Source organism: Callospermophilus lateralis, chromosome X (assembly GCF_048772815.1).
Source record: "Callospermophilus lateralis isolate mCalLat2 chromosome X, mCalLat2.hap1, whole genome shotgun sequence".
Taxonomy (NCBI): Eukaryota; Metazoa; Chordata; class Mammalia; order Rodentia; family Sciuridae; genus Callospermophilus; species Callospermophilus lateralis.
This window is the reverse complement of record NC_135325.1, coordinates 99,892,790-99,918,906: the sequence shown is the minus strand read 5'-3', so window position 1 is coordinate 99,918,906 and position 26,117 is coordinate 99,892,790. Positions and strand designations below refer to the sequence as shown.

The 26,117-nt window shown below is 37.2% G+C and overlaps 1 protein-coding gene across 2 annotated transcripts in view; it reads right to left on the bottom strand.

Annotated features, from left to right (window-relative positions):
* Gria3 (glutamate ionotropic receptor AMPA type subunit 3) overlaps positions 1–26,117 on the bottom strand; it is a 266,322-nt gene that overhangs the window by 5,908 nt on the left and 234,297 nt on the right. Inside the window, exons 13-14 of one of the 2 annotated variants that reach the window (XM_077107716.1) lie at positions 12,375–12,622; positions 11,700–11,814 (exon numbers count right to left, since the gene is read on the bottom strand). In XM_077107716.1, coding sequence (XP_076963831.1) covers positions 11,700–11,814; positions 12,375–12,622 — 363 coding nt within the window. The remainder of the gene's footprint in view (positions 1–11,699; positions 11,815–12,374; positions 12,623–26,117) is intronic. The other variant, XM_077107715.1, reaches the window with a different exon arrangement.

Here is a 26,117-nt window from a genome sequence, read left to right as displayed (position 1 = left end):
CCAGATAATAAAGAAATTTGTAAAAGTATAGGATAGTACCACTCTCCTTACTGTTTTTGACTGGAAAAATAGAATTGTTTCATAAAAGTATATTATTTATGCTAACATATATTGGATTTATTATTTTTAAATGAATCAATGAGTACATTCTCTAAAAATTCTTCAGTGTTAATTTTTGATGTGTAAATATTAATGATAAAACACACATAAGCAAAACTCTTTTGGGGGGACTGGGAAGATAGCTTAGTGGTAGAGTACTTGCCTAGCATGTTCAAATCTTTGGGTTCTATCTCTAGCACTAAAAAAAAAAACTTTTTGGGCTTCTAATAATTTTTAAGAATATAAGGGATCCTGGGACAATAAGTTTAAGAAGTACTAGTTTTGGAGAAGCACAGGCTCTTTTCCTGTGCAGGGGTCTATTCTAGGATGCCCACTATATAGTCTTACTAAAATTCAGGCTTAGCATGTTAGTAAAATACCATCCTACTTCTGACAAATGACCTATTCCTACCTTAGGTCATCCAGTGTCTTTCACAGAATGGCTAGTAGCTTCTGTCTACTCCCATGGTCTCCACAGTTACAATGGAGGTTGCCTTAGAGCAATGGTTTTTACCTAGGAGTTTTTCTGTTCTTCAGAGGACATTTGGCATTATCTGGAGTTTTTTTGTTGTTGTTGTTGTTTTGTTGTTGTTGTCATAACTGGGTGGGGGAATGCTATAGGCATCCAGTGAGTAGAGGCCAGGGATGTGGTTAAACATCCTATAATGCACAGGATAGCACCCACAACAAAGAATTATCAGGTCCCCAAATGCCATTAATGCTGGGGCCGAGAAACCTGGCCTTAAATCATCCAGATTTCCTCTGAGATACCCCAGGATGTGAGAGAATGCTGACAAATGATACACCCTAAGAAGTTTAGTCTTTGATTGAAAAAATCACAGGGTTTATGAAATCTGGCAGGGAGCCAATGTGCATTTAGGAACTTCTAAATAAAAATGAGGGAGAAAAACAAACATTTCAAGCAGCAACACAGCTAAGGAGCATAAAAGCTGTAATCAGAAATCACAGATAATACCACTTAACAAGGTTAGGATAGCTGCCAAGAAAAGAAAGTACTTTAAAAGGCAAATCTCCTAGAACTCCATGTTACTGTGGGATAGACTAAATTTCCAAGAAGGTACAGAAAAACTGCTTTTATCTACATTGTTTTCTCTCTTACTGTATCTTACTGGATTGCATTACCTAGTCCAACCCAAATCAACCCAATGTACTGACATCCTTTCCCCAATTCACATGCATGTGCGCGCGCACACACACACACACACACACACACACACACATTGATATTTTGAAGAAGAGGGAGTTTGGTGGACACTTGGTCATTTAAAATGTCATTTTCTCCAGAAAGCCATTTTTGTCTCTCACTCCAATATTTTCTCTTCCTTCCATCATTCTTTACCTTGCCTCATTATTTATGTCCATATATTGTGAGTCTCTCTATACCATGTACTTCTCAAGGGCAGAGATCATGGCTTATGCATCTATATCCTCATTTAGGATGTTTTTCTCAATAAATATCTGTTAAATTGATAGCTCTCTTTTAGCTTTTTATTTTTCAATCTGGTAACTTCTCATAGTTATCATATAATTATTATAGTCAAGTTTAATAATCATGCCAAGAAGGCAGATTTTTGGTCCCCCCTTTGTATGTAAAGAAACTGAGACACAAATAGATTAATCAATCTGCTCAAGCCTCTACAGCAAATTATGGGGCAGGCCACAATGCAAATTAGTATACACTGAACTCGGTACTGTGCATTCACCAATGGAACACACAAAAGGGTAGTAACAGCCCTCCTTATTTTTGCTTTTCTGAATGTTCCTAATGATTTTTTTCCTTCAGGGACCACCATTCTCCAAATAACTATCAACCTCACAAGGGCATATTTTGCAACTGGGGCCTTTTACTGTGATGCAGCAATGTGTCTCTAGGGTAATGTTTCAAGCAATTACTGCAGGCCCTTAACTGGTACCTGAGAGAATTATAATTCAGAAATATTTATTGTATTCACCTCAATAGAGAACAGAAAGAATTAAACAAAGTAGGTCAGATTCCTATCATGGAAATTAGTCAAGCATTCTCCCTCTGAAGGACTTGCTATGAACTTTGCTGAGTACAGCCCTCCTAAGACAAAGACACAGGTCAACAACCTTAGGGGAGAAAGTAGCAGGGCTTTATGATATCATTTCAGGGGGTCTGGGAATGTCACTTTGCCCAAAAATGTTCTCCTCATCGATATATGAAATTCCACCATGAGAATCTCACATCTTTAAGTTTGAGCAACATACTCTGTAGAAATAAATTAAAAAAAAAAACTTCCTAAAAAGTGGAAAATGAGTGACTGTTTACAAACTACAACTCTGCATTGTATTTTGTTTAAAAAAATGTTAGATGTTGGAGAAAGAATATTAAGTTCCCCTAAGAAAAAATGTTTTATGGCATGTAAGTCATATAAATCATTACTAATCAGATGGAGCGGGCACAAGCAAATGTGAATTACATAGTCATTTAGAAGTATATGAAAGTAATGCTAGCTTGTGTCAGGATGTTGATTCCTGAGTGGAGAAGAGTCATGGGAGTGTGATCTATTTATTTATTTTTTATATGTAGGGGCAACACTGTAATTCATAATGCTTTGATAAGGAGTTCTATTTTTGAAGAAAAGATTATTGGATGATATAACTTTCTGCTTATCTCTGTCACTCACACCTGGCAATAACTCAGCTGCAGAGGATTGTGCTCACATCCCAAGGCATCAAGCCACCCCAGATGTTGGTTGTCTAGATTCCAGGCTCAGTTGCTGGGATGTAGCAACCAGCCACTGCAAAGAATCAGTGTTATTTTAGTGATGATAAACCTTACATATGGAGACAGCTTTAGGATAAGAACATCATTGTTGTTTTTTTCTGTGAAATATGTTATTTATTTAAAAAGTAAATAAGACTTTTGAGATATTTCCAAGGAACTGCCCAATTTATTTTGAAATTTTGATTTCAGAAAATACTTGAAGGTAGTAAATAAAGTAGCTTGGAGTCATGTTGAATTCCTTATTGTGGACAAAGAAACTCTGACGGGATGATGTGAGAGTGTTGAACTGGGGGTGGAAAGGAAGAAAACTGGGTCTTGTGAATAATTACCAAGTTGATTTCTCCAAATAATCTGGTGATTCTGGAAGGGTTGAGAGAGGAAGTTATACGATAGATATGGCTCTGAAACTGAAAAATATAGGAACCCAGGTATAGTAGGATTTATCCACTTGAGAGACTGTGGGATATATTCTACTCTAAATGGCCTCAGTTTCCTTTCTGAGCAGGGATACTTTAGAGCAAATGCCCAATTAATGATATGGAAGATTTCAATGATACCCTCTGGAGGGAGACATACATGTGTAAGTATGTAAGTTATAAAGATACGATCACAGAGAAGTAGAAGAAATATATGAGCATGAATAGTACATTTGCACCCTTAAATAGAAGCTTGCTCTGACAACACAGTATCTGGATGATGAAAATGGAAACTGATCACAGCCTGAGTGGGAATCCCTTCCCCCATATACCCCTTATCTGAAGCTCTACTTACTAATGCTTGCTTCTTGGTATGTAGGGTTTTGACTTCAGAAATATCAGTGGTGGAAGAATGGTCATCCTCACTTTTTCTGACCTTTTTTTTCTTCCAGAAGATATTTCAGGATTTCATGATGACAAGCTGCCTTTCTTAATCACTAGTGACAAGTCATCGTTCTTAATAACTTATCTTTCATGGAGAAGTCCTAGTATTATTCAGGATATACAGGCATGTGTGGGCAGGCATAGACATCCCTGCCTAGGTTGGTCTTGTTTTATGTAGTTGCAGCCACTTGATGATCAAGCAAAAGAAGAATCATTGCTGAATAATAGGATTTACTAATTCTCTTTTGTAGGTTAACTTGGGTATGGGTAGTGAAGGGATTTATTTCTCTATATAGCAGCTGTTAGAGGCTATGACAGTTCAAAAGTGTCTGGAACCCTTTTAAGAAATCTCTACCCATGTCTTTACACAGGGTTTCCTTCATGCAGGATTTCAAGAGAATGAAGGTTTAAGTCATTTCAATCTTTCTACTCTTGGATCACCCTGAACTTTCTCCACAACCTGGGATCATGTGCACACATGACTACTGGCATTACTAGACTCTGGCCACCCAAGTAACCCTAATTCCACAGGGGCAGTTACAATGATTTGCAGAGTTATGTAGTGCTAGGCTGCTAAAAGTCACTGCTGAGAGAGTATTTATAACCATGTAGTTCACAAATGTAGCTCAAACCTATTTAACTCCTTGCTAATGGGATCATAATTTAATATAAGTGCAAAGAGCAAATTCAATAATGCATGCATATAACATTAGGAGTTGAAAGCTGTGAGTCATTTTACTAAGGGCCTAACAATGCTAGTGATGGAAACCTATTGAAGAGCATTTGGGCTAACACAGCATTCCCAGAAGCAACTTTTGAGACATGTAGGTGAAGCCAGAGGCATTTCCAAATGATAACCTCTCAAATTCAAAGAAATAGAACTTTGATTCCACACACTATGAATTTCTCTGAAGGATTTTTTTTTTTTTTTTTGCCAAATTAGACCTCTGTTCAACTTCCTCTTCTAGAATAGGAATCCAAAACCATTATCAGTTGTAGACTATTTCACATCACATCATTAATTTGTCTGGGAAGACTTCTTACCAATTTGTCCCTGACAAAGACAAGGGGTCCAGTGAAGATACTAAGCTGGAGTTTTGGTTAAAATATGTCCACAGATATTTTCCCAAGTATATAATTAGTATGATTCACTTGAAAATTCTATTTTAATATACATTAAATATTCAAATTATCAACTTTGGTTGGGTTTTATTATGCATAAGCATATTTTCTTAAGAATAGTTCCTTCCAATGGCACCAAGACAGAAACTCAGATGATGAATGTTTCTGAAGACATGTAGGTCATTAGACCACAGATTTTAACTTCTGATGTTATATGCAAGCATCATTTGAGTTTACAAGGAACTCAAATGATGAGTGTTTCTGAAGACATCTAGCTTATTTCCCTGATTCTAGGCAAAATATGCATTGATAGTTCAGTCCAATGGGTGCCATCATCCTCTTTTTTTCTCTAATAGCCATTTTTTTCAGGAATCATAGAAAAATAATCAATCTTAGTTTATACTCAAACATAGATTACAACAAATGGTGTCTATATATCGTATCTGAAAGCCAGCTACTGGTTGCCATGCCAAGGTACACACCACCCTCTTCTAGCACACATTCTAGCATCCACACATCACATTTACATTTCCAGCAGTGATGCTAGACAGGATATATTAGCAGTCTTACTATGTATATGTATATATATATGTATATATATGTATGTATATATATAGCATGTGTATGTATGTGCATATATATGTACATATACATATATATAGTGTGTGTATATATATATATATATATATATATATATATATGTAAAGTATGCTATTGCCTTAGGTCTATATTTTGAGAAATATTTGCTTCAGTGCCAGATGAAATTAAGCAAAACGGTTAATCTAGCACTGGGACCACACTTTTGCCACCTCTGATCAATGGGTATTAGCCTCATGTGCCAAGGGCCAAATGCTATACCGCTCTCTAAAATGTCAAAAGAGAATGGATTTCAATTGTTCTCCATAAAAGACATTTCCCCCACCCTGCTCCACCAACCCCAACTCCCACCCTAACAAAATGTATTTCAGTTAAATCAAATCTTCATGTTTCTTTTCCGTGTCTATCCTACCTTTCAGACAATGGTTCTATAACCTCTCCAAATGAAAGGAAACCAAATACTTTGGTCTTCAAGGGGCAGGACGGGCATGGAAATATACAATTTCAATCTTTGCCACTGCAACGGTGTCTTTCCTTTTGGCAATTGTGCAACAGCATTCTTACCTTCAGGCTTTTCACTCCTGCTGCTCTTTCTGTAGTTCTGATGTTGGGCATTTGCTCATTATTTGTCAATAAGAAACACATTCATGTTATCATGATATCACCAAAGGCAAACAATTATGTCCTAATCACAGAAATCATGTTAAGGCCACAAAGTCAATTTTTAAAATTCACAGAATGGAATAATTAAAAATCTTTTCTTTCTGGATTACATTTTTTTTTCCCGGTGGAAGAATTTATCCTTTAACACCATTTGGCAAAATCAATGGTTTTGGCAGCCACTGGAATTGTTCAGTTCTCAAGGCAACAAGTTCCTTGCTTGGAGCAGCCATTTGAGAGAACGTGAGGATTTGTTCTTGGGAGGAAGACCTAGCAAGTTCAAGCAGCAAATTTAATCACTATCAGGAAATAAAACTGTCAGGTTCTTCATACTTCCAGGAGGTAGTACCAGCACAGAAACATGCAAACCAACGAAGAGCATAATATACTCACCCTACTCCTCGATCCCAAACCAGAGTCTTGGGGATTCACAGGAACATCTGCTAAGACCAGGAAGTGCCATCGAGCTGTAATGATTCTTGCCTATGCACATAACAGTGTCAATAAAGAGTCATTGGGATCCACCTTAATCTTGGGCGTCCAAAATGTCTATCTTTAGGATTGGCTCCTACTAGTAAAAGGTCCATTCTTTTAATGTAGGTAAATGTAGATGCAGATTCATATCCACTACCTAAGGCCCAAGAGTGTCAGACTGTTCTGGGTGTGGAAGAGAAGTGATTAAGAGATGGTGGCACAGTAAAGGAGAATTGTAGACATACAAAGAAGAAGAGGAAGAGGAAGAAAAGGAAGAAGATGAAATACACACAAAACTGAAGATCTCATTTATACATATGGGAAATATGGTCACAACATTATTCATCTATGTATCACTGACTAAGAAGCTGAGGGAATTTGAAAATAGGCTGTGTCAAAGTGTCACATTTTACTGTCTTTGCATAGATGAATTGCTAAAAGCAAATGCATGGAATTAAAAGAACATTGCTAGGGATAGGGAGGAGGAGCATGTTTGAATTTCTTAAGAGAACAAACTTTTTTAGGTACTTTAAAAGCACCCACATGAAAAGAAACATCTAATTTTAATTGCAGGCAATTTTCAAATCTATTAAAACAAAGTCCCTAAGTTTTTTCTCCAATGTGGGTGATGCACATTGGTTAGTTTCTTCTAGTTCCTATATATTTTAACTGCATTTCTATATCAATATTCTGTAAGTCCTAATGATGTCCTACAATTTATTTAAATAATGGAGGTTTAATGGTGTAGCCCTTCCTTGTCCCTCTTTCCCCCATATGCCTTACAAGTTAAGAAATCCACGTACTGTACAATTCTCATTGCACTCAATGGGTTCAGAATGGTCTCATTTAAACATTCTGCTTTATTGTTCCACAAAGCACACAATATGTGCTATTTTTAACCTTGGAAAATATGGCACTGGGAGTCTATTTAAATCCCTGGTAAACTAAAGCCAGGTACAAATCTAGGGTGAGGCAGGATAAGACAACAACTTGTCACCCCAGTCACAAATAGCATGTTTGATACATCCTTCTTCCTTTAGTAGGGTTAAACTAGATGGGAAAGCCAAACTGGCACCCTTTCCTGAGAGTAAGGCAATGAATATGAGTAGATGGAGGGACCAGAAGAATGTGGGAGTTTGAAGCAACAGATAGCTGTGGAAGGAGGCTGATATACCTATAGGGTAATTCCCAGCTAAATCCCCATTCTTCTGTGATTTGCAGTGACAGACTTTCACTTGGTCTGTCACAAACCCCTGGTGATATGCGTTTATCGCTGAAATGACCACTGGCTCTTAATTACTGCTTTTGCACACATGTTGGAATAAAGCACTAACACAAAAGGGTGATTTGCAGGTTAAAAATTCCCAAATCACAGCTCTAATTTCCATGATCTTTGCTATATATTTATAGTCCATTAAGGAAGGATCAAGTCTGCTTTGTTTAGGCCTTATTAGCCCACGTTTGAGAAGTTGGTAAATCTAAGCCGTGTTTTGGTTCTAGTCTGTGGGTCTGGTTCAAGGGCTGCCCTAGTCACTGACCTTATTCTTAACTTCTTGTATTCAGAAAAAATAAAATAAATAATCTGTTGCATTATTTTAAGTACTTGCACATTTACAGCAGTTTGGAAAGTTGCTGGTTCTTTTGCTAGTAGGGTAACTTTTCTAGAATAGGCTCAGAATGTATAATAGCTTATGCCTGAGAGGAACAAAGTCAACAATTTAACATAATTGCCCATTCATCATTATTTAAAGGTTGCAGGAGCAGAGACTGAGAGATAAGTAATACAGGTATTTCTTCTCCTCCTGGTTTCAGAGATAATAGGTGTGAAAGTGTTTTTGAAAAAGTAAAAGCACTTATAAATGTCAGGCTTTGTGATTATTGTCATTTTTAGTAATCAGTACTGAGTGCTGGAATGGCTTAAATATGCCATTTGCCTAGTAACCAAGCTTGTTGAGAATGAACCTGATTCTTATGGAAACATTTCACATGCAATCAGATTCACATTGCTCATTGGGTAGGTAGATGCAATAAATTGCTGTCTGCAATAATATCACAAGAGGTGACCCTGGAATTCAGCAGACGTTTGTGACAGCATTAGCTGTGTGACCTTCTCAAAGTCACCACCATCTCTGGATCTCACTTTCTGTATGAAATGACAGTACATTCAACAGTCAATTGTCACATTAACTGGGGATAGAATACAATAAATAAGTCTAATTCTCAAGCCATTTTGCTAATGCAGTAAAACCTTACTGTTTTGGAATAACAGAGGGGAAAGATTTTCTGAATGAGTAAAGCAAGTCATGAGTTGCAAAATAGGTCTGAAGAACAACAGTTTTATTACTTTAGGTCTATTTTGTAATTCAAACTGACTATAAGACATTGCCTTAGTGGAGGTCCTAGTGAGAACTATTTTAGCAGATAGATTTGCAATGATTATGATTATATCTAATAAGTGCTTCTAGTGTTTGCAAAAGGGTTTGTTCTCTTAAGGACAAATTCAACTGACAATATAGTCTAAACTCTTCATTTATTTAATAAACCTCCCTTGTCCCCATCCCTAATAATATAAAGTTAACTTCTAGACCAGTCCCTGTATAGTTTATCCCAAAATTATTAATTAGAGAGCTCCAAATTGATGAACTTCACTGCCATTTTTCTCTCTTTCTCCATTGATTTGTGTTTATCAACACCACTAAGTAATGGTAAAGTGGACTCAGATTCATTTTTTTCTCCTTCTCGTGCTCACTCTCAGAAAACAGCAGATAGCAATAAGGAAGAAGATAAAGACAAGCTCCTCTATAATCCAGAAATGGAATAAACAATTATGGAAATGCAGCACTGTTATCCACAGTTGAGAAAGGGATTGATTTATATCGAAAGGTTGACTGAAGGAATGACCAAGAAAAGTTATTTGAAAGATGGACTATGATCAAAGAAGTCAGAAACATTTATGATCTGCTGAAATATTTTCTATTTACATATTGAAATTCAGATAATCTGGAAATTGTGAACTGGCAATAAAGTTACTTGATAAACTTTGCAGCAGTACTAACTGAGGAAAAAAAAGAACTTGATTGTTGGTTGTAATTAGAAAATAGTTGGTCTAAAGTTTTGGGGTCTTCACAATACCAAAACATATGGTGAAAAGTAAAAATTCAGCCAAATATGTGCAGATTTTTTGTTTCTATTATATCAAACATCTGGTTATTTGAAAGCTTCTGGGCACTTGGCATCATGTGGATTGTTTAGAGTCATCTTGATAGAGTCCATGGCTCCTTTTTAACCATGCTGAGTATGAATGATGAATTCAGGAGAGCAATGTATCCAATCCAGCTCAATTTTCTTTCTGCAGCTCACTTCAATAATACAATTAAGTTCTCCGTGGCCTGCTAATAACATGAGAAAAAGACCAGGAAGAAGGTGCTAAATACTTTGGGCATCGGGTTAGCCATTGTAAAAATCAAATGAACCAAAAGCTTGGCTAAATTGTCAATGTCATCAGTTCACATTGGTAGGACAGGAAGTTACTGTATTTTTTGACACATAGTAAAACCTTGATTAATTGGAATCCATATGGGATGAGTGGGATTTTCAATAAGAATACAAATGCTTGTTTCCACTTTCTTGCCTCAGAGAAGCAGCCTTTAATGTTTGAGGGTCAATCCAGATGGAGAGATGTTATAGGAGAAAGAGCTGAATGTGACCTAATAACAGGTTATCTCTTGGCAAGTGATTAAAAACAATCAATTCCTTGAGGTCTTCTTTTTTTTTTTTGGTATTACTGAGGTTTTCTCATCAATGTGAAGTTCTGAGGGGGTGCAATTCAGTTAGTTGGGACACTGGTGAGGAGAGTTCTCGTTAATCAAGGTTTTACAGTAAAAGAGCTTGTCAATGCCTGGTGAGATTATAAACTGAAGTTGATTGCTTTTAAATTTATTTCTTTGCAAGTACTCTGGATCAGTGTTTCCAAACCCATATTATACTGCAGACTGGCAAACTAACTTTTCCACTTGAATCCTGAGGGATGGAGAGGGAAAGAGAGGAGCAGAGGTACAGCCATTGTCTCTGAAGGAGAAAAGTTTTGGCTTGCCTGTCTGTTGCTTTGTGGTTGGGAAACACTGTTCTTCACCTTAAGATGCCCATGGTATCTTGGTTGTTATAAGAGCTGATCTCACATGCTTCAATATAATTCTCACTCCTCTTGGGCCACGGAGGATTCTGTTTTCAGGTACTCTCCTGTACTTACCCAATGTGTCTTTCCATGACTTGGTATCTTGACTTCTGAGTGAGCCCCTATTTCATGTTGCTTGGATGATTCATTTTAGCCCCGAAGAGTGTTAGGAACCAAAAGAATGCCAAGTAAGATGGGTTTTCTCATAGTGGCAGCCTGGATAACAATTAGACCTACCTGAACCAAGAACATGGCTAAAGAGAAGCCAAATCAAGGATTCACACACAAATAGTACCACAGGCGACGCACTTGTTTAAATACACAAAATAACTTGGCAAAATCTCTATATGTGATGACCTATTGAAGAAAGACCCCATTTAACTTGAAACCCATCTAGTTCTTTGGTTTTCAAGTTAAGTGGGGCCTGCTTAAATGGGCCATTACATACAGAGAACAACATTTCACCACTCATACACATAATTGAAGAAGTCACCCCTACTCAATCAACCAACTTGTGTGCAGCCATCACATCCTAGGGAAAAAAAAATACTATAACCTGACTTTTCAGTAGATGAATCTGATTTCTCACATCACTCAAACAGAGGCAGGTGGGAACAGTCTAATAAGAAAGCCTTGGACTCTTGAAAGCCTAGGGCATTGAAACCCATATCATGGCCTTCATAAGGCAACTAGCCTGGTGTGTGAGGGGAGGGGGGGGTGGACAGGGAGCCTCTGTCTGGGAGTTTAAGAAGGGACCCAAGTTAGATCAAAAATATGGGCAGTGCCCTAAAGTCTTTCTGATTCCCAAAGCTGCCAGGCAGGGGAATAACCTGGTCATTCCACTTTATGTGTGAGTCTTGTGCTCTCTCCTCAATAATAAAATAACAGTCTTGCCGATTACTCGTCACTAAGGGTACCCGGTTGTGGTGACATTGAGGCTGACCTTGGAGTCACCGCCCCCGCTGCCGCACTCTCCTTTGTCGTACCACCATTTGTTTTTCAATTTGTCCAAGAGGCCTTGCTCATTCAGTTTTAATACTGCCAGGTTAACAGCATTTCTTGAAACGATAAAACATAACTTGTAAGAAAATGCACAAATGCTTAGGAAATCGTTAACGTATAAAAAGGAGCACAAGAGGACAAATTGGCTAAATTTCACAGAACGTGGAGCTATAAAAATGTCTGTACAGCAAATACAGGGTTAAATATTGGAAGGTGGCATGGAGGATAACATTTGCTCAAAACTGAAGTGTGCGGGATGGGGAAATTGTCTTTGAGAAAAAAAGTAACAAGAACACCACATCCATGCAATTAACATTCGTCACATATGGCACCATAACTTGGCTTTTACCATTTAAATTGAAAAAGCCGTTGAACTGTAAAATTAAAACAGCAACAAACAGTCAGAGAGGACAACACAGAGAGAGAACATTAAAAAAATGGATGCATTAAATAGATGAAACCATAATTTACCGTCTTATTTAACTCCATGGAATATTGTAGATTTTAAACTTTTAAAAGTTACCTCAAAATCCACAAGAAAGAAAATGACAACAAAATGCATCAGGGTAGGTGGAATACTATAACAACACGGATATTGTTATATTATTCCACCCACCTTAATGCTGAGCCTTTAGGGGTTGCCACACCATAGCCTTTGGAATCCAGATTTCCACCAACTTTCATCGTATCGCACGGTTTTCTCTGCTCAATGTACTCATTCATGGTTGACTCCAGCAGGAAGGCGAACTTTCCCTTGGACTTCCGCACTCGGGCCACCCCATCTGCTGTTGTTTTGGTAAACACAGATGGCTCTGCCGATTTCATGTAGGACCACATTTTCTCGTACACAGCAATTTTGGATCTCTGTAACAAAGACATAAGAGTTCTTCAAACTGTCAGATATGAAATCTGGGAGAGGCTTTACTGCAGGAGTTGTCAAACATTTTTGATTGCAGTCCACAGTAAGAAAAATGTGTTCCACTGCAACCTAGCAGACACTTTCAGACATATGTCAATGCCTTTCTAAAACAGGTTTCTCAAAATACTTCCCCCCCTTACAATGTGTGATGTCCTCTGATATTTTCTATTGTAATTCACTTTGAAAAATGCTGGTCATGATCCACTGAATTGATTTCATGACCCCACTAATTGGTTACAATCTGGTTTGAAAAACACTTTGTGACTTCAATCTTCCTCTCAATGAAGAAATCTTTCCCCATGACACCCCGCTATCTCCTATGTAATCCTTACTTGTCTGAAAAATGTTGTGGAAGAGTGTAAAATCATTTTAGCCCATCAAGAAAGCACTTACATATTCTTAGCTGATCTTTGTTTCTCTATATCCTCCACTTTTTAGCACTGCTGCTAGAGCTATGTGAAGTAGTTCTATACATCCTTTTGCACTGTGATCCTTCAGTTATTGCAAAGCTTTTATTATGTCTCTTCTTCATCTTTTGATTAGAAACTCCACTGACTGATGCTGTTTGCAGAACTCTCACATCTATGGTATCCCCAGGTGGGTGACCATAATAGAATTTTTAAAAAACCCACTTCTTGTTATTGGAGCATTATTTTCTATCAGTGGTGCCTGAGTTTGCACTAATGTGTTTAGTCATTCATTCATTCATACAACAAATATTTATTGAGCATCTGTTATAGACAAACACTCTACTGGAGGTGTGAAAAATATTATAGAGTGAATAGAGTTCTTCTCTCAATTCAGGTTGAGGACAAACCAAAACTATGCTTTTTGATCAAACCAAGTCTCCCTCATCTTTACCTTCTTGAATTTTGAATTTCATCCTATTAAATTTCATTGCAATTCAAATGGTCTTTAACACACATATTGAATGTTTGATGTGTCTCTAGTTCTGTTACTCATCCTGGAAAATTAAAGAAAGAACAATCACAATGACCCCAGAACTCCCAATTGAGTTGGGAGCTAGGTCTTAAGGAATGCAAACCCTGCAGGAAAATTCTAAGATGATATTTGACAAAAGGTGAGATAGCATGGCAAAACCCACAGACATATACCATATTTTCAAGTGTCCTTTTATGAGGTTTCCTATATATCTCAACTGTTTGATTAGTTATTTAGTTGCTCTCCTCTGAACTTTGGCCAGATGCATTGCATTTTTCTTGAGGCTTGCTTGGACTGGTCCAAAGAATTCCAGGGGGCTGGAACACCCAGAGCTATCACTATGAAAATTAAGCATTATGGCAATCAGACTCTCACTGAGGCCCTCAATGAGTCACTAAATCTGTTCACTGAGAAAGGAACATGCTTGGTTTGCATAAAGTACAGCAAAAAAGCTAGTAGGTCTGAAGCTGAATGAACCAAAGGAAGAGTGGTAGGAAATGAGCTTAGAAAGATAATCAGAGATCAGATCTTGTAGGGTCTATTATAGGTCATGATAAAAAGTCTGGATTTATTCTACCTGTGATAAGAAACTAATGGAAGATGTTTGAGGAAGTGTGTGATAGAATCTGATATAAAGTTTTAAAGGATTGCTCTGATGTATGGAGAATAGACTATAAGGTGGGCCAGAGTGGATGCAAGGAGATTAGTTTGGAGGTTGTTCTAATAGTCCAGGGGATAAAATGGCTGTGACTTGGACTGGGGTGGGAGCAATGGAAGTGGAAAAAAAGAGACTGGATTCAATATATGCTTTGGGGAAAGAGCAAACAAGTCTTGCTGACAGATATCTCCAACTAATGGACCTATAGACACTTTCAGATTAAACACTTTCAATCCAAACTTATTTTCTTCCTTACACAGTCTGGCTCTCCTTCTACATTATACCAACAAATCACTGCCCATCCAAGCTAGGTTTGGTTTTACTCTTCCCATGCTCTCTCATTATGCCATGCTTATTCTAGCATAGAAAAGCCTGCAAAATCTGTCTTTTCTTTTTCTTTCTGTTCTCATGATCATTGCCCTCCCTTGGTCAGACTCTCATCACTTGTTTTGGTCTGGACTCTATTGTCTCCTGACTGGCAATCTCCTTGCTTAATTTCTCTCTTCAATTCATCCTCCAGTGATTCTTCCAAAATGCAAATATGCTCATGTTACTTCCTTCTTACAAATCTTCTGATAGTTCCCTAATACCTGCAGGATAATATCCAAACTCCTCTGAATTATATTCAAGAGTGCTTAGGATGTTGGATGCTCTTCTGTACTCCAGTCACACTGGACTGCTCACTGTTTACTGAAATAAGCCACATACTTTCATGTCTTATGCCTTTGATTATGGTTTTGCTTCTGCCTGAATTGCTTTATTCATCCTACAAGATCCAGAGCAAATGTCACAAATTCTGTGAAATCCTTCCGGACTCTCTGCTGCTCCCACAGAAGTGCTTTCTTGGTTGTTCTGCCAAAGCATGTTGCTCATACCTTTGCTATAGAACTTCTCACATTGTGTTAATATGAATTGTGTATGTATCTGCCTTTCCTTTGTTACTTGAGCATTTCCTGAAGACAAAGTTCATGCCCTATTCATCTTGGTACCCACTTGGCAGCCAGCAAAATGCCTGATACATAGTAGCCCCTAAAGATATGTTTACTTAATAACTAAAGCTTAGGGTTGATTAGTGTGACAGCCAGATTGCTGGTCGAAGGTATCAGAAGGTTGGTTAGAAATGGCTACCAGCGCTTGCTTTTTAGTACTGTAGAATTATAGAACTGAAGTTTTCACAAAGGTCACTGGTTCCAGTCATCCAATAAACCAACCAGGATGCATGCTTTGCAATCATCTTTTAAAATCCTACTTTACCTGCATCTGATGCCCAAACCAATAACTATTCCCTTTATAGACCATAATAATCAAAGTGTGAATAAGCAAATAATGAAATCTCACCCATAGACATTTATGCTTATACCATAAATTTTCCTCATCTGACACATAATGAAATAAATTGTCAATGACTTTATTTCAACAAGAGTTTCCTAGTCTATTGCCCAAAGAAGTAAAAGCAAATAATTCCGACATAAAGAAAATATAAAAATAATGTAAGAATTCCTGTGTACCTGCCAGAAAGCTTAAGAAATTGAACATTATGAAGTTCATTGAAATTTATCTTCTCCTCCCTAGTTGGGTACTCCCCACTCACCAAAAGGAACTACTATTGTAATTCATCCTTTATCATTCCCTTGTACCTCTTTATTCTTTTATTAGAGAAAACATATTCCCTTTGTAATAGTTATTATAGCACTTCAATCTATGGATACACAATACTTTATTTACCCAATCCCCCTCTAAGGGACTCAGATCAGTTACAGTATTTTTTTGTCATTATATATAATACAGTGTTTTTGTGTACTTATAGAGAGGTACTTTATATTCTTCATCTTGGCTTAATAAGACTGGAGTACAAGGTGGGGTGGAGAGGAGAAGATTTCTGACCAATTTGTCTCTAACACTATATGCAAGTAGGTCATTGATTCCAAAGAGAAATTTCTAAGGCAGGGGCAAAGGGATCCATGAATTCTGATCCAAGTGTAGTATAATTTGGACTCATTTACTTCATCATTTACTTGAGCTCTTTGATTGCTGATACAGGTTAAAAGGTTTATTCCTTTAGGTAATGATGCATTCCTGGGAGAATAAATGACAGTGCTTAAAGTGGGCACTTTAAATGTGTGTGGTGTACATGCAGCAGATATTAATGAACACAGTGAATGACAAATTACTTAGTGGCAGAAATGACTGGGACCAGGTTGATAACTGAATTCTGAAGGAGGTTAGAAAGGGGAAAAAGAAATGACTCATAAGTGAAAAAAATTAAGCTGAAACATTTATCTTCCTAACTAGTATTTAAGTGACAGTATAACATTCAGAACAAAATAAAGGAAAAAAAATCACTAGAATTTTCTTTCTTTTTTTATCATCTGTCTTATTTTGCCTGAAATATCAAAAGCAATAAAAGGGATTGAATCTTAGTTCAATCATCTGGGAGAAATTTAGAAAATTATGAGCAGGATGTGTAATAACAAGTTCATTTTTCTCCAACTTGCTATGATTTTATTCTTTTATCCCACAGAGCACCACTTTGTATCAAAGAAGGAACAAACACAGTTATGCAGAGAGGTTATGAGACATTCTCATAGAACTGACAGATAATTAGCAAATGAAATCAAAAGAGAAATGCATGATTGAAGGAGAAACAGATCAATCCCTAACGGAAGATAAAATTAAGGGAGTCAACAGTTGTAATTCCAACTATTTGTAATGAATCAAGAAAGTTAAAAATATAGAGAAATTTTTCTTTTTGTAGTGGTGAAAATTTGAATCTTAGGCCCTCTTAGTCTGGTGCATGGAAGCAAGTGCTGAGTAAGTCACTTGGTCCAACACTCATTATCTCTTTGCAATGCAATGGTGTTGGTTGTTTCTAGTCATCGTGCAAATAGTGGCTCTCTAGTGCTAAAAGTATTCTTCTGTAGACCAATGTAAGCACAAGGTAAAGTAATAGTGCTGTGGTTAAGGGTGCAGAGTCAGATTACTTGGGGTTGAATCCCTCTTGCTAGGTCCATAAATTATCTAACCTCTATATGCCTTGATTACCTCATTTACAAAATGGAATGAATTTTTTTTTTTATAAAACAATGTCTATTTCAAAGATTTATTGGGAGAAATTTAATTTATTGGGAGAAATACATTCTTAGAACAGTACCTAAAACACAGGAAGTGGTGAAAAACATGTATTTTGCATAATGTATTGAACATACATTTAACATACATATATATTTTGCATATGTATTTAACATAATGTATAAAAACATTGTGTATTTTATTGTAAAGAAAGTATAATTCATTTTAATGGCAGAATTTATTTTAATAGCATTGTAAATTAGTTTTATCCCATATTTATGGAATGATTTCCTTTTATGAGGGCTATCATATGTTAAATTTTAATGGTATCTTTGGGTCTCCAGATGTATTCTTGAAGAATTCCCATGGTCTACTGTTAACAAAAATTGTTATCATTGGATTTTGCATTTTTCAAATTTTGTTGGTGGGGGGAAATGGGTAAAATGGTAAATTTTCCTTTTTAAATTTATGTTTTATAGTTTTTTTTTTGAGTTTCTACATTAAAATCCTTATTAACCAGATCACTGTTTCTGGGGAAATCTGATGAATAAAATTTTCTGTTTTCTTATGAGTTAAAACAAAATATCCACTTGGTCAGTAGAACATCCAGTTGGAGTCTATAGAATAATACAATATCAGGGCTAGAAGTTACCTTCAAATCTATCTTGTTCAGCCTCCCACCCAGTGAAGCAATAGCTTCTTAGTTCTAATGACTCTAGTGGTGAGGTACTCTAGCTCACAGAAGTTTAGGAGGTACCTAATTCCATGGGGGTAATTCAAATTGATAGAAAGTTCTTTTTATTAGGCTGACATTCTTAATGAAAGTGTCTTCTATCCAATCCTACTTTGGTTTCTGATTGAATCAGCCAGTTGCCATTTTCTGCTTCCATTTTTCTGTTATATGTAGCACCAATTTTATTGCTTACTAATGGTGATCCCAGGCAAATCTGAGATTTCCAGAGTATGGAGCATGTCTTTTTTGTCTCTGCATGCCAAGTATCTAGCATAATGCCTGGCATGTAGTAAATTCTCAGTATGTGTCTGTGGAATGAATGAATATTAAAATTGAAGTGCCATTGCTAGTTCTAATTCTTCATTCTTTAGTGACTCAGAATAATATGCTCTCTTTTCCATACAATGTACAGCCTGAAATCTGTTACCACAATGACCATTACAATGTCACCTGTTAATTGCCTCTCTTACAGGCTAAACATTTTAAGGGCCTTCACTTGTTGCTTGTATGACATGAATTCTAGTCAACTCCCCTTTTCTGGTCATACTCTTCTAGATGCTTTTTAATTTTTCAAAGTCCCTTCTAAAATGTCCCCTCAGCCTTAATCACAAATATGCCTGATGTACTGGCATTAACACAAAGGACAACAGAACCATCTCTTCTCATGATTTGGACATGAACATAATTTTCCCCTTCAATGCTTTTCCAAAAGTTGATAGTCCAGAATTAACTGAATTAACAAAAGAGATGATAAACTGGAAGCATAATTATCAACAGAAGCATAGCATAAACAAATTTCTTTTATGGTATTATTTGCATTATTTGCAAAGAGAGCAGTATTGGTGTTTGTGACATATCTATGACCCAAACATGTTTGATGTGTTCTGAATGAATAGTTTGAGAGAACGGAATGAAGGCAAGGTCAGGGGAAGATGGCTTTAGGCTCTTTGTATCCCAGTGTCCTAAAGAGGACAGAGCTTTATTTATTTATTTGTCCACTGTTCCAACTATGCCTGTATAGTCCATTTCCATTACTATCTTGTACATATACACCAAAGAGAGGATAGAATTGACTTTGGGGTGCTCAGCCTCCATTCCACTCTCCCTATTGCATTGTCTGCCTCCCTCAGACCTACATCCTGTACCCCTTTTTTGGCATCAGCAGTCTTGGTCCTCATGGAGATGTTCACTGATATTACAAGGGCTTCTGTTGCCACAGAACAAGGGATTGTTTCATTTGAACAGGGGATTTGTATCTCCAGAAGAAGAATGGATCTCTTGGCATTGTAAAAGGGGCTTTTAGGAGCTGGAGAAGTACAGTTCTGTGTATAGGACACTAGGAGAAGGAAATATGGTAAAAGGTCCAAAGAGAAATGACTTTACCTCTCTCCTTTTGCCTTGTCTAACTTTATTATGGACTACTTATTGCTTGACAATTTAGTCAACTTCTTCTCTAGACCATACCTTGAGTTATAATCATACTATAATTTTAAACTATAGTATGTTTTTTCTTCTTAGTCATTTAGCTCCTCCTGCCTTTTAATAAAGGCTCAGATGTCATTGCTAGCTGGTACGAATTCCAAAGGGTGGCTTTGGGTGTCAGTGTGCCTGACCTGAGCACTAACAGAACTCCTATGTGCCTTGTGTTACCTTTGGACATTTAGGAGCAAATGTTGCTTCACAGAATTTATCAAATACCAGGATATGGACAGGTGATCCTTAAAGCCACTAGAAGGAAAGGAAGCTGATGATGCAGCTGTTCTAGAGCGTTCCTAACTTGCCCTATTCTACCCTGTATTCTTTGCCTTTTTAAATATCTGTGCTTGTGTGTCCTAGTCAGGTGGGAAAGTAGAAGACTAGGAGTTTAAAGTTGTGGATGGGGTAGACCTACTCTTAAGTTCTTTAGCAAAGTCATAAATCTCAGTTCTACAGAAATTGTTTAAGTTTGTGACCCTGACAATGGAAATTTCAAATACTTGGTTTAGACCCATGAATGTTGCCTATGATACAACTTTTCAGATATTCCTCTTCTTTACTCACAGAGGTCTCACATTTGTCAAACTAAAAGCAGGAGATAGTTGAATACCATTAAAATTTCTGATTTCAAGGTGTAAAATTCTATTTGCAAATGTAAAATATCTGTTTCTGGTTAGCAAGGTAATTTTATACATGCCATCACTGAACCCCTACAGTAGCCCTGTGAGGTCCGTCCAGCAGCTACTTGTTTGTTCATTGATTAACCCTCAGCACCAAGCATAGTATAGTGTCTGAGCCCAGTAATGCTCAGTAAATATTTGTTTAATGAATAAATAGGTTGAATTCATGTTTTATGATTGAGGGAATTCAGGGTAAGAGAGAATGTTATGGTTTAGATGTGGTGTCTCCCAAAACCTCATGTGTGAGACAATGCAAGGTTTGGAGGATAAATTATTGGGTTATACCCTTAACATAATCAGTTAATTAATCCCTGACTAAGAAGAAAGTGGAGGCAGGTGTGGCTGGAGGAAGTGGTTCATTGGGGGCATGGCTTTGGAGTATATATTTATCTGACAAGCAGCAGTGTCTCTCTGTTTCCTGATCATCATGTGACCTGCTTCCCTCTGCCACACTCTTCCTCCATGACATCCTGCCTCACTTTGAGACCTGAGGAATAGAGCCTGCTGTCTATGGATTGAGACACTGAAACCGTGAGTCCCCAAATAAACTTTTTATCCCCTGCAATTGTTCTGCTCATATCTTTCAGTCACAGCAGCAAAAAAGCTGACTAAAACAGAGTCAACAACCAGAGGTGTCCAAGTAGGCTTTTGCCCATTTGCTCATTTCTATCCATCTATTCCGAAATCACTACCAATAGACAAGTCTGGGAAAAACTGTGTGCTTGCTGGTGAGGAGTTGCCAGTTAAGTCTCAACCACAATGTCACCTTGAAGGATCTCCTATGTAGAAATTTGAGGATTTGCCGCTGACTCAATAACTTGCCCCAGGTCACACAGCTAATGAGGAACAATGCTGAGACACCTCTCAAGTCTGCTGAATTGAAGGTTACAGACAGATTTTTCCCAATAACCCCAGCCTCCTTTGCTGTAACACTCACAATATTGTTTTTGATAAAAAAGAACAACTCACCTTCAAAAACATCGTTTACTTTTTGTCCAAGCTTTTGTTTTAGAATTAGGATAAATTGTAAATTAATACCAGTTCCCTCCCACTAAGACACTGGAATTAGTCAATGTTCTTGTCACTTACTGTAACAGTCCCCTAGTGTCCATAGTTCACTACATGAGGGGTCAGAGCAATTTGAGGCAGAAGAGGAAGAGCACATCTGGCTTGCTAAATGTATCTGATACATGTTTATTTTTTTTTCCATAAGTGCTTTGAAGAAATCAGTAGCTCTGATGAAGTGCATTTGCAAACTGGAATCATAGGATTTTACATTTCCCCCCAAAGCAAAGGAAATGGTTTCCATTTTGACTTGGAACAAGGCACACAGGAAATGATTTCATTTCCAAAGTATGATTGAAACCCTGATTTCATTGTCTTTCCTTCACTGAGGTTTGCACATTTTAAAAACATTCAGAATTCAGACAAGTACTGCTTGTCAGTTTCCGTTGGCTTCAATCAGCGACTGTCTTGTGACTGTGTTTTGGTGAAAACAGGGAAGAAGGGAAAGAAATGCTGATTTCTATTCTTAACTTTTCTATTGGTATATTATGATCCTGTCTGACTTATTTTGGGGGCTGGGCTCTTAGATAACTTTAGTTTTGGAGCTGGAGGTCAGTTTTGCCTAGACCTTGAGAGTTGTCCTAAAATGTCAAGTACTCACTCCAAATGCCTTTGTCTAACATTTCAAACTGTATTCTAAGTTCCGAGGACAGGTTTCCCTCTACCTCAAGGAGTGCTATTTCAAATGTCTCCTTTCTAAAGTTATAGATGACAACTTAGCTATGTTTCCAGTGACCTTTCTAGGGTCCTTTCCTGGCATGCAAATTCAGTTGTTATTCTAATTCATCTTCTGCCTCTCTTGCCAAGTGAGACTAAGCATATTTTAATGGGTTGAAAGTAATGTTAGTGGCTGCGAGACTTTGAAATCCAGAGTCAACAAACTCTTGATGAAAATGTTTCTAAGGTTCTGTTGCCCTATTCTGTCGGGTAGGGAATAGAGGAAGGAACATAGTATCCTTTACTTCTGTGCCTCCCAATCCGAAATAATTTAGTCTCCCAGGAAATATTCAGCAACATTTAGAGACTTTTTTTTGGTACCAGGGACTGAACTCAGGGCACTCTACCACTGAGCCACATTCGCAGCCCTATTTTGTATTTCTTTTTTTTTTTTTTTTAATTTAGAGATAGGGTTTCAGTAAGTTGCTTAGCACCTCTCTTTTGCAATCCTCCTGCCTCAGCCTCCTGAGCTGCTGGGATTTTTTTAATTGTCATAAACTGTAAAGTGGAGCACTACTGGTATCTAATGAGTATAAGCTAGGGACACTATTAAAAATCCTACAATGCACAGCACAGTCCCTATAACCAAGAATTATCTGATCTCAGATGTTAATAGTGCTAAGGTTGAGAAACCCTGCTAATGGAGATATCATTGAGTGGGGAAAACATTCATGAACTAGCATTTAATTGAGCACATTGTACCAGGCTCTACTTTATGTGTTTTACATGTGCCAATTCATATAATCCTCATAACAACTCTAAGAAATAGATTATTTTGTACCCTATTTTTAAAATGCAGAAACATAGGCACGGAGAAGTTAAGTAAATAGCTGGTACATGGGGAGCTGGGAACCCATGTAGGCTTCAGTTTGTGTTCTTAACTACTACAATACACTACATTTTCCCCAGATAGGCTATTGAATGATTATCAGTCATATAGTAGCACTGGGCTTGGGTCCACCCAAATTCTGCTTGAAATGATGCCTAACTTCAAAGGGCATGTTATTGTTAGTATTCCTACCCTGAAATGTGAGCTTGAGGACAAAGGTATCTTGCTCCTAATGAACATATAAATCCTACTTTTAAAACCAGAAATTGACAAGTTATATTTTCCTCCTTTTTTGAGAATGAAAATACGTAATAATGGACTATGAGGATTTTTATCAAGTAAGACTGTGACTCAACTTTTTAAAAAATATTTTTTTTAGTTGTAGATGGACACAATACCTTTATCTTATTTGTTTATTTTTATGTGGTGCTGAGGATCAAACCTAGTGCCTCACATGTGCCAGACAAGGGCTCTACCACTGAGCCACAACCCCAGCCTGTGAGTCAACTTTTATTATTGCAGATACTCCTCAATTTTCACTCCGTCTCCTGAGTGGTGCCACCTTTACCCCTCCTTTCCCCATGTTCCTTACTAGGCACAATATGTCCTTCCCCACCCCTCCCTGATATCAGAAAAAGATGATAAATGTTTATACTGAGGTATAAATGATAGACAATAAAGTGTGATTCTCCTAAAAGGAGAACTTGCATTTTAGCAAACAAACAGAACACCCAAAGGAATGATAGCTTAATGGTGGATATATCAACTGGGTAAACAAGGGGTGTGTATATATATATATATATATATATATATATATATATATATATATTGAAAAGCTGACTTTGCTGACTATGTGCCTTCATTTTGAGATTATAGACTCTGTTTTCCAAATAAAGAATGGGCCACAGAGAAAGTGTGCCTGTCATACCTTTTCACTACTAAATAGAGCAAAGCCTAAATTCCCTGTTTCCCAAGCCATAGATTGCCTCTAAGCCTGCTATCACTATTGAACACTCCAGGGTCATTTCTCTCAATAAAATTTTATCTTCTGCAATTCAGAACCTATCACCCCTGACCAATTGTATTTTTACTTTCTATAACTAAAATATTCAAAAGATATGTTCAATACTCTTGTTATTCTTGAATCAATTAATTGTAGTGCAGAGACCAAATCTGACAATGTGCATCTTAAGAAGTGAAAGGGAAAAAATGGTATACTGTTAGAATAATCTATTGTGGAATTGCAATATTTTGTTTCCACAGTGGCCATTTCTTCCAGGTCCCCAGAGAGAGAATTATTTTCATATTGAGGGGAAAAAAGCAATAAAGAAAATAAAGGATTTACTTAGGAATATCCAGAAGAGCCCAAATTTTCTACTTAATGTTTTAAGGAGTGTTATGTACTCGAAAGGAATTAAAAGGATGAAAAGTTCTGTTAAAACCAGCTCACATATTCTCTATCTGTTAGTGATATATCCCTGGGAAACTATTGATGACTTCTCCAGTGATTCTGATTTAATTGGACCAAGGTGAGGCCAACATTTAAAAGCAATGCTTCTTAGGTGATTCTACTCTGTGATCTGAATTTAGAACAATTAAGGATGATCCTACAATAGCAACAACTCACTTCCAGTTATTGCAATGAATACTGACAATTAGAAGGCTACAATTTATTGAGCACTTACACACACCAGGAATGGTGCTTTACACAGTGTATAGGTATTGCTTAAGATGATCTTTTTCTAGGCATGGTGGTGCACACCTGTAATCCCAGTGGCTCAGGAGGCTGAGGCAGGGGGTTTGTGAGTTCAAAACCAGCCTCTGCAACTTAGTGAGGCACTAAGCAACTTAGTAAGACCCTGTCTTAAAATATATAAAATGGTTTGGGGATGTGGCTCAGGGGTTAAACCCCCCTCCCCAGGTTTGATCTCCAGTTTAAAAAAGGATGATCTTGTGAAACCCATATTATCTCTGTTTTCTTGAGGAGGTAATTAAGGCTTATAGAAATTAATTTACTTGTTCAAGATGACACAGCTGGTTAAATATCCAGCCCTGACATCACTAAACTTAAGGCTCATTTATCCAACTACCCACTTGAAATCTCTACTTGAAGATCTCATAAGCATCTCCAACTTTGCATGGAAAAAAAATAGAACTCCTGATTCTTCCTATCCATGCTGGCTACTCTTGTCAGTGTTGTACAGCAAAAAAATGGCTCCACCATCCAATTTGTCTAGTTGCTTGGGCCCAAATCTTAGTCATCCTTAACTTTTTTCTTTGCCTCATATTGCACAACCTGCCAGCTCAGTCTTCAAAATATATTCAAAATGCAACCACCTTCACCCTAATCCAAACCAACCATTGGTCACCTGAAATATTTTTATCAATTCTTATGCAGTTTACCTGCTCTTCAAATTTTCTATTCACATGGATGTCTGAGTGATCATTTTGCACGTATATTAGATTATGTCATTCCTCTGCTCAAGTCCTCTAAATGACTTCCTATCAAATTGAATGAAACCTAAATCTTTATCTATTTATTTATTTATTTTCATGTGGTGCTGAGGATTGAACCCAGGGACTTGCACATGCCAGGTGAGCACTCTACTGCTGACCCACAACCCCAGCCCCTAAAATCTTTATTAAGATTTAGAAAGCCCAGCCCAATAAGTTCTGGCTTATTGTCTTTGCTGTCCTTATTTCATAACATTCTTTTCCTCTTTCACTTCTCTCAAACCGTATGAGAACTTTTCTTCAAACCAGCCAAGCACATTTCCATGTCAGGGACTTTGCTTGGGCTCTTCTGTCTGAAGTGATTTTCTGTCTACCATATACTACTCCATGTCTGCATGTCCTGCTCCCTCACTTCATTCAGATATCAGAAAGACTTTCTTCAATTAGCTGAGATGAAATAGCATCCCCAATATTTTGTCTCTTAACCTGATTTTTCTCCTTTGCACTTAACACTAAACAAAACATGGTATATACATATTTTTTTCTCACCATAATGAGCAAAAGGACTTTGTTTTGAGCTGTTTACACAGTGGCTGTCACATAGCATATATTCAACAAATATTAACTGGATGAATAAATGAATAGTTGCAATTTAAACCTGGATCATTTGACACCAAAGTCTATCCTCACTCCCTCTCTTTCCTTCCAAAGCTTAGAGAAGAAAAATAATAATTCCAAGGTTGCATAGATAAGGTGGCATAATTAGCATTAAAATCTAGGTCATTTGACTTCCAAACCCTGTGCTTTTCCTAATATT